At 40.4% G+C, this 9,933-nt stretch overlaps 1 protein-coding gene across 1 annotated transcript in view; it reads left to right on the forward strand.

The window, feature by feature from the left end:
- LOC113050552 (BMP/retinoic acid-inducible neural-specific protein 3-like) overlaps positions 1-9,708 on the forward strand; it is a 34,681-nt gene extending 24,973 nt beyond the window's left edge. Inside the window, exons 5-8 of the mRNA XM_026213598.1 lie at positions 3,773-3,878; positions 5,039-5,275; positions 6,858-7,080; positions 8,398-9,708. Coding sequence (XP_026069383.1) covers positions 3,773-3,878; positions 5,039-5,275; positions 6,858-7,080; positions 8,398-9,514 — 1,683 coding nt within the window. The 3' untranslated portion in view covers positions 9,515-9,708. The remainder of the gene's footprint in view (positions 1-3,772; positions 3,879-5,038; positions 5,276-6,857; positions 7,081-8,397) is intronic.
- Positions 9,709-9,933: the final 225 nt, after the last annotated feature.

Raw genomic sequence — 9,933 nt, forward strand, 5'->3', positions numbered from 1 at the left:
GGTTTGGGCTGGGAAGTCCTCGGCCGAGAGCGTCGTCGAGACTCTCGTTCCCGACGCGGAGGAGCATGAGAGGCGACGCTCTGCTTCTGGGCCTCGCGGTACGAGGAGCTAGGGAGCGGCTGGGGCATCTCCCGCCCAGATGCCCCGAGGGAGCGACGAGGGAGGAACTTATGGAACGCCGCCGCTTGCTTGCGGGCCTCCTGAAACCTGTCGACGACAGAATTGACTGCGTCGCCGAACAGGCCAGTCGGCTGGATCGGGGCGTCCATGAGGCAGACCCTGTCCCGCTCTTTCATATCAGACAGGGTCAACCATAAGTGCCTCTCCGCGGCCACCATAGCTGCCATGGACCGCCCAATCGCTCGAGCGGTCTCCTTGGTGGCGCGGAGGGAGAGATCAGCGGTCCTTCTTAGCTCAGAGATATCATGGGACTTGATCTCCTCTCCCTCATCTAGCTCCTTGAGCAGATCGGCTTGGTACGCCTGTAACACCGCCATGGTGTGCAGACACGCACCAGCCTGACCTGCTGCCGCATACCCTTTGCCCACCAAAGCCGAAGTTGTTCTTAGTGGCTTTGAGGGCAATGCCGGGGCCTTTAGAGACGACGCCGCACCGGGGGACAGATAGCTCGCGAGCGTCTGTTCCACCCGGGGCATCGCTCTATAACCGCGCTCTCCCATCCCCACTACGTTCCCATAGTAGTCTGACGAGGGGATGTAGAGGCGGGCCGAGAATGGGCGTTTCCACGACCTGGAGATCTCATCGTGCAGGTCGGGAAAGAATGGCAGGCCCCGGCTGGGAGGTGGCTGACTCGCGCGCAGGAAGCGTTCATCAAGCTTGCTTCTCTGCGGTTCAGCTGCTTTCTCGGTGGGCCAATCGATGCTTAACTTGGCCACCGCGCGAGTAACCACCTCCAAGAGCTCCTCGTACTGCGGCGAGTGGGGTGGCGAATCCCTGTCGAGCGACTCCACATCAACTTCCTCCTCGGAGGAAGAGATGCGAAGCGTCGACCCCTCTCCCTGAGTGGAAGGAACCGCTGAGCGTGCTTCCGACTCTAGGGATTGGGTGCCGGATCTGGCAGAAGTGGAAGGAGATAGGGATTGGCCCGTCTCCATTCCCTCCACCAGATCCACTTGCGAACCCCACGAGTGCAGCCGCCGTTCTGCCTCAGCAGAAGCGGGACCAGCACCACGGGGAACGCTGGCGAAGGCCCCCTCCTCGAAGAGGGCCCTCCGGGAACGAAGCATACGCACCGACATCCGCAAACAGTGCGGGCAGTCGGCCCCCTCGAGAGCCGACTCGGCGTGCTTCGCACCCAGGCAAACCACGCAAAGGTTGTGTGTATCCCCACCCGTTATATATCTCGGGCAGGGAGGAACACACAGCCTAAAACGCGATTGGAATCGCCAGAATGCTTAACTTTCGCCTTGCTTTTGGGCATTGTCTAGGAGCTCTTAAACTGGACAGACAACAGTAAATAAGACTCACAGACAAACAGTTTGACAATCACACACAGAGCGCTTGCTGAGAGACGCGAAGCTGACGCCAGCTGCGTGGCACGTGCTTTTATAGCTTCCTGGTCGCTTACGTCACTCCGCCGGTGACGTCACGCTCTTCCATTGGTCTGATTTCACACGATATTCAGAGTCGCGCACGCTGGGCGCGTTCCCCAAAGCGCTTTTGACGCAGCTCGAGTTCCTGAAGAGGAACCCGAGCTATTCTACAATCGGCGGGGATCATTTTGTTCATGATTTGACAATTTCTTCATAACAGATCAGCTCTAAGCCAAGCCAGAATTGAATTTACAGCCATGATACCATCGGAAACACACACAGCGTCAGAATTGTAACCACAGGGAGTCAACGCCAACTCTTTTTGGAGAGAATTGACTGTTGTGTTCGGTTATAAGTAACATTTTTCAAGCAAAACCCTCCATAGTCTCAGCTGACATGCCTTATTCTGTCCAGTTATTTGAGAACCCTGCACCAATATTTTGGTCTGCTTTTGTTTGTTTGAACATAGCATATTGGTCATTCAGTTAGGTGTTCTCTTTCTGACTTAGTGAGCTGTGCATAACCAAAGTAAACTGCACTAAGGACCAAAATTGTCTAGTGGTGCTTTCAGAAAGAAATGCTGAAGCTGAGGTATTTGTCCAGCTGTGAAATTGGAGAAAAGCTTCCAAACTCCGTGGCTAATATCGCCTGACAGAATATTGTTTTTAGGATATAATTGAGATATTTGACTGATCCATAATAGCTGCTCACTATGCCGAGTGAGAATCAACAGCAGACTGTTGATGTTTCCCATTAAGCCCAAACATCAGAGGATCACACAAGTCCAGGTGGCCTATAATTTGCAATTACAAGGTATTTTGTGACATGCAAGTATTTGCTTTGAATAACAGCTGTTGTCTGTAAATGAAATCTAACATCATGCTCCACTTGTTAATCAGTCAGTAGCCATTTAACATATGGCACATCATATGGTGTATTAAATAATAAAGCATATAGATGTATCATCTGATTGTATCAGGTATGATCGTTATGAAAAAATCAATTGCTGCTGAAGTAAGCTTAGTGTTTTATTGCAGTTCAAGCTTTTGCTCAAGCCAGGAATTCAGGCCATATATTCTCTGGTAACTGGCGATGGGTCAGGATGGAAAACGAATGGTCTATATATTTCTTTCTTCACACTTGCTTGCTCATTTGCTTTTTTTATTGTTTTATTTTATTTATTCGCTTGCTTATAACTCCATCTTGAAAAAAATAAATAAAAAATAAATACAAATGTAATTTAAATTATTATGCTCACCAAAAATACAATTGAAAACAGTAATACTGTAAAAAGTTTGTACAATTTTAAATAACTGCTTTCTAGTGTATCATATTTTAAAATGCAATAGAATGTGGCAAAACTGAATTTTCAGCAGGCATTACTCTAGTCTTCAGTATTAAATGATCCTTCAGAAATCATAAGATAAACACAAACCCACATCTTCATGCTGCAGAGTCGCTGTTACCAATGCTGGACTCTCCAGTGGGTTTGTGATGGAGTGGCAGAAGAGAACCTGGTCTTTCCTTGTCTAACTGTCTGCCTGGAAAAGATATTGTCTGACAGGCCGAATCGAAAGAGATCACTGAATTGATGAAGGTTCACTGGCACCATAAGAGAGAAAAGTGTGAATCAATTATGTGTGCTTCTCCATGTCATGAGGAGGGAAGGGTGTCTAGAAAAGGGAAGGAAAAATCAAGTGTGATCTCTGATTGCAAATGCGGATAATAGTGGGGATAGCTTGAAATAAAGGTCAATTGAGATGCCTGAGTCAATAATGCTATGCAGGCTCTGACCATCATTAAGAACTCTCTGCTAAGGTTAGACAACATTCTGCATTGTAGAGAGAAATAGACTTCTGTTTTCTTTGTGGGTGTGAAAGTATATGGAAGCTAATCAATTAAAAAAGTTTCATAACGGAGTAGAGGAAAAAACATTGTGCAACAGCCTGCTCTGCTCTTTCAATAAGATGAGAGGAACAGTAAGTGTTTATCTGTGAAATGACCTCCACTGCACGCGCATTAGCACCATGTCTGGGACTCACACCAAGCACAGGAAGTTCTTATAATGCATCTGTTCACAGCCAGGCTGCTTGTTATCCCTTATAACAAGGAAAATATGGGAAAAGAGTTTGTTATACACTGTTTTCCATGTAAAATATTATGGTACAGTAACCGTATGGGGAAACTAATCATTTTATCGTCTGAATTTTGTTCCCCAGGTAACTGAAACAAGGACTGGCCCTCTCGGCTGCAGTAACTATGACAACCTTGATTCGGTCAGTTCAGTGCTGGTTCAGAGTCCTGAGAACAAAGTCCATTTGCAAGGTATAAAATGTTTTTTGAATCTAGAATGTAAAGGTTTGATACTGTGACAGGCATTTATTTATTTTTTTATTCAGCGACTATTTGCACTAAGTGTAAATAGCAATAGAGGATATTTACACTAAGTGCAAAATTGCAGTAGATGCTATTTACACTAAGTGAAAAATTGCAATAGATGCTATTTACACTAAGTGAAAATTGCATATTTATTACTGATAGATGCTATATTAAGTGCAAATAGAATGGCAGCATTTTTAGTGTAAATAGCTTTAGCCAACAAGGCGGGCTATTTGCACTTAGTGTAAATAGACAATTTTTATTTTTTTATGTGAAACACAAAAGGCTCTTTTCCAAAAGCTAGAGAGCTCTGTTGGAAGGAGCATTTTAAGGCATCGCAGTCACGTTCTTGACATGAAGGCTGTTCCGAAAGGTTGGCAGCTTAATTATGTGGCTTCAGTAGATGACTTGTGGGAAAGGCAATCTCAGAACTCAACTCAGTGATAACTTTAAATCTAAGATGGCAGATGATTTAGGTGAAATGCAGGTTATAAAATTATTAATTCAATACTGAAATGTAAGATTTGCATCAGTATGTTTTTTGAATGTTTTTAAGAAGTTTATTGTACTCAACAAGGCATCATTTATTTGATTAAAAAAAATACATAATAACTATACATAATAATAAATAACTGTTTTCTAGTTGAATATATTTTTATATATATATATATATATATATATATATATATATATATATATATATATATATATATATATATATATATACACAGTATGATTTACTCCTTTGATGGCAAAGCTGACTGTTCAGCAGCCAGAACTCCAGTCTTCAGTGTCACATGATGCTTCAGAAATCATTCAAAAAATTTGATATCAAATTGCACATTCCTTTGACTTTGCATTTCTAAAGATAGTTGAGTCAAATCTGTCACAGGATAAATGAAAAGATAATTAATTTTGATCATGACCCTGTTTTGATTATTGTAACGGCAAAAGCACTTGTTAAGTAGTTTTAGCATGTGCTTCATTGTCATTTGTTGAACAGAAAATATGATAACTGCAGAAACACCGCATGTCACATATATGTGTCACTTTATTCAGGTAACCCAGTATTCTTATAGCAATCTTTCGTTTCTCTTTATCTGAAGGCTTACAGGTCATTTTGCCAGATTATCTCAGAGACACTTTCGTCCAAGCAGCTCTTAGTTACATTGCTTGCAATGGAGAGGGAACTTTTGTCTGTCGAGACAATGACTGCTGGTGCAAATGTGACCCTAAGTTCCCAGAATGCAACTGCCCCTACACGGATATTCAGGCCATGGAGGAAAGCCTTTTGCGAATCTCTGAATCATGGGCACTTACCTACAAAGAGTTTGAAGATTCGGGTAGGAGAGTGAATTCAATCATGTTTCCAATCATGTAAAAACACTTTTACTTTTTATTATTCATGTACCCTTCTAAAGAAACATGTCAATCACCATACATTTATAGCCTATTTTGGAATGTTATTGTATAATTATTATTAGTAATTATAGTGTTTAGAAAGTTATGTAGTTGTGTAGGTATTTAATACTGTTCATTCATTGCTGAAGATGGACAAACAAATCATTTATAAAAACCTTTTTTTAGTGGCCAGAAAACATCCAAAATACACATTTAAGTGCCTATTTTATTAAATCGTATCTATCTGGGAATGCAGATTTCATTTACAGTATTTACATGTCTTTAAAGGCCATTTTCTCAAAAATAGTTTTTTTTTTTTTCTTCCTTGTTTTTCTGCACTGAGCCAGAAACCTCCACTTCTCAAACGTCTTTACACAAAGATTGTTCATGTATCTTATATATATATATATATATATATATATATATATATATATATATATATATATATATATATATATTTATATATATACAAAATCCCCTGTGTATGAACCTTTACCTTTGACATGTCAACAAAAATTAAACAATAATTTTTAACCTGGCTTTATCAGAATATATATGTATGTATGTATTTATATATATATATATATATATATGTGTGTGTGTGTGTGTGTGTGTGTGTGTGTGTGTGCGTGCGTGTGTGTGTGCATGTGTTTAAGTTGTGGAAATCAATGCATATTATTCGATATTTAATTAGACATTGCATGATTTGCATATTTAAAAGTAACATTTCTGAAAACTTGTAATACACAAAAAAATGTACTTTGATTAATCAACTGGGGAATTATGATGATAACTATTAGTTAATATTATTACCCTGTTGGTGTCTTCTCTAATATAATTTTATCTAATGTACTTTGCCACACAAGTTAATCGTCTGAATACATATTAACACCATTCAGTGAATCCTGACATTCACCGAACAATGTCCTTCAGAGACAGTGTGGGATTAGAAGAAAAAGATCCTGCTCAACATATTGCCTTACAGTATGTTGAGCAGAATTAATCACCCATAAAATGCTTTATTGCCCATCCAGCATATTTCATCAAGCATATGAATGAGAGCACTTAGCCTAATGTTTAGGTACTGTATTACTGCCTGTCGAGGTCACCCACACTTACCATTAACGCATGGATCTGTTTTTTTTTTTTTTTTTTCACTGTCAATCAACCCCCCCCCCCCCCCTCCCAAAATATCCCAGAGTTAAATTACTTTCAAAGTTTATGTTATTAGAGCTATCAGGAAGTGACAGATATATACTCTCTCAGGTATCATTCAGCTTCTGTTCGTAGCATCAAAGGCATTCAGCCGTCTGCCCCATCAGCTAAAATGAAATGCTCTGTAGGAACTGCTTAAGAAAAAAAAAAAAAAAAAAAAAAAAGATTGTCTCTTCAGTGAAATGATTCCTTCTTACTGTCAAGGAGAGTAAAGTATAAAGGCATTGTGTTCAAGCATTTACCCACTGTTCATTCAAGTTTACATGACAACACTCCTATATCTGAGAGAACGTATTCTTTCTTCTACAGATGAGTTCAAAACATTTCTGATGCGGCTGCCACAGAATTTCTTCCTCAACGCCTCAATGATCCAACATTTGTGGTCACTGGATGGTGTATTTCAGCGGCGCTATGAGCAGCTGGAAAGCAGCATGAAAAGTCTCTTCAAGCGAGCTCAGCGAGTGGTTTACAAGCTCTTCAGCCTCAGCAAGAGGTGCCAAAAGCAGCCCCACATCAGCTTACCGCGTGAAAGGTGAGCACAACAGACTCATTATCTCCTAATTGTTGTGATGATAAATACTCTTATACTGAATTCCAAAATGGAATAAAGCCCCCAATCACTGTATCCAGAGAGGAAACTCTTCGTATAGTATTTATCATCATTATTACTTGTGTTTGTGACCGGCCAACATTTCAGACTCCACGGGCTTCCAACAGGAATGTTTGTCAGCACGCTTCAGAGTGAAAGGGAGCACTATAGTGTTCTTGTCTTCAGGGAGACAACTTTGTGTTTACCCACAATCAATAAGACTAAAGTTGGGAAAGTGGTTCTCAAATGGTTTTGCTTCAGGCCCTAGATTTTACATTGGCTACCAAGCACCAACAAAGTTTATTGTACAAATGTAAATAAAAAAAGCTCTTAAAATTAAACATTTTCAAACAGCATGTGAGTGAACTTTTATCTGTATCATATTTTCTTTTACAATGCATATATTTATTTTCGGTGCGGACGTTTGAAGGCAGCCTTTCTATGTCTTCATCCTTCTAATTTGCCTTATATACAGCCTTTGATATCAACAGCAACAGATATAGGAATTTTCTTCTCTTCTCTTCTCTTTTAGTTGGCAAACCAAATTATTGTATTATCCTATATAGACGATTATATGAAAAAAAAAGTGTATTAATTCAGTGAAAAATCACAGATCACACAAAAATTGCATATATAAATGATAAATGTGTGATATATACATTGAATATCCTAATTAATGTAGAATCATCCACAGAGGAGGTATAAATACATATTGTTAGAGTAAATGTGAGCACATAATACACAGGAAGTGGGGAAAAAATGGATGCTGCACTAATTTGCATTAATTCTATTTTTAACATGTCACATAGTTCATATTAATCAGAGAAATCAGCATATTATTTTACACAGCTCTAATTTTATGATTTATCAAAACAGACCTGCAACCCATTTTAGTGTCACAACCCACCAGTTGAGAACCAGCAGTTTGGACCAATTTTATATATGTTTATTTTTTGCTGTTGTACTTTTTGTACCTGAACATTCATCTGTTTGCTAAAATAAAACATGCAACAATTGCTAAGAAACAGTTATGACATATTTTAAACATTTACTGAATGGAACAATATATATATATATATACCTGTACTTTTTTGTACTTTTTTAGTTGACTTTTTGTGGAACAGAATTATGTTTGTGCAAGTTTTATTCTTGTCATCTGTCGCTGTACCCACGTTAGATACATGACAATTTAATCTCAGCAGTCATTGCTTAGGCAGTCTAACAGATATTACTGTTTATCTTTTCTTTCCTACAATATAGGCCACAGTCATACTGGCTGAATTACTTCCAGTCTTTATTATACTGCTCAGAGAACAACCAGCTAGGATCCTTCTCAGAAGAGCTGCACACCTGTATTTGTGCATATGACCATAGTTACTGCCAGGTACCCCCACCATGCTCTGTGGGTGATGATGCCGCCTGCGCGACTTGTGCCAGCGACAACCACACTCGCTGCGGCAGTTGCAACATCGGCTTCATGTTAAGTCAAGGGACCTGTCGACCAATGGTGGCAGATTCCACCGAGAACTACCTGGGCTTTGAGACTGATCTTCAAGATCTGGAGCTACGCTACCTCCTACAGAGAGCCGATCGACGCTTAGAGGTCCATGCTATCTTCATCAGCAATGACATGCGTTTGAATAGCTGGTTTGATCCTTCATGGAGGAAGAGGATGCTGCTTACGCTAAAGAGTAACAAATATAAATCCAACCTGGTCCATATGCTCTTAGGCGTCTCCCTTCAAATTTGCCTTACTAAAAACAGCACTCTGGAACCTGCGCTCACACTCTTCATCAATCCCTTCGGAGGGAGCCACTCAGATAGCTGGTTAATTCCTGTGGACGAGAACAATTTTCCAGACTGGAAGTCTGCTAAACTGGACCTTCCACTAGAATGCTTTAACTGGACCTTGACTTTGGGCAACAAGTGGAAGACCTTCTTTGAGACCATCCACATTTACTTGAGGAGCCGCATTAAAACTCCAGGCACTGGGGCCAATGACAGTGTTTACCTGGAGCCGTTGGAAATGGCTGACCCTACTAGAAATCTGGGGTATATGAAGATTAACAGCATTCAAGTGTTCGGTTACAGTATGCATTTCGACCCGGAAGCAATCCGGGACTTGATCCTGCAGCTGGACTATCCGTACACGCAGGGCTCGCAGGACTCAGCCTTGCTCCAGCTGCTGGAGATCCGAGACCGGGTCAACCGACTCTCTCCACCAGGCCAGCAACCTCTGGACCTGTTCTCCTGCTTATTACGACACCGTCTCAAACTGACAGCTAATGAGGTAGTGCGCATTCACACCTCGCTCCAGTCCTTTAATGTCCGTCTCCCCAATTCTGTGGATTATGAGACAACGAAACTCTGTAGCTAACGATTAAAGCATCATAGCAGATAGCAATAGAACAACTGTAAAATTGCAGAATAGACTGTTAAAATCAAAGCTGCAATGATTTTCAGTGATAGAGAAACACTTGGACATTGGTGACAGTTTTTTTGTGACTTTGCTTTCACTAGTAGGTCATCTTGTTCAAAAACAGATTCATTTTTATTGTATAGTGCACTGAGTTCAAAGCAGAGATTTAAAAAATATATAATTATATATATGAAGTGCTTGTAATTTTATATGTTTTTTTGTTGTTGTTTGTTTGTTTGTTTTGTTTTTGCTTTTGCTTCAGTGACAATGTGCTTTCCTCGGAAAGAATACAGTGATGTCAGTCAATTTTGTAGATAAATTGTTATTAAAACATTATGGTTAATGGAGTAATGGTTGCATTATTTATCAGCATATTT

The sequence above is a fragment of the Carassius auratus genome, chromosome 31 (genome assembly GCF_003368295.1).
Source record: "Carassius auratus strain Wakin chromosome 31, ASM336829v1, whole genome shotgun sequence".
In the NCBI taxonomy this organism is placed as follows: Eukaryota; Metazoa; Chordata; class Actinopteri; order Cypriniformes; family Cyprinidae; genus Carassius; species Carassius auratus.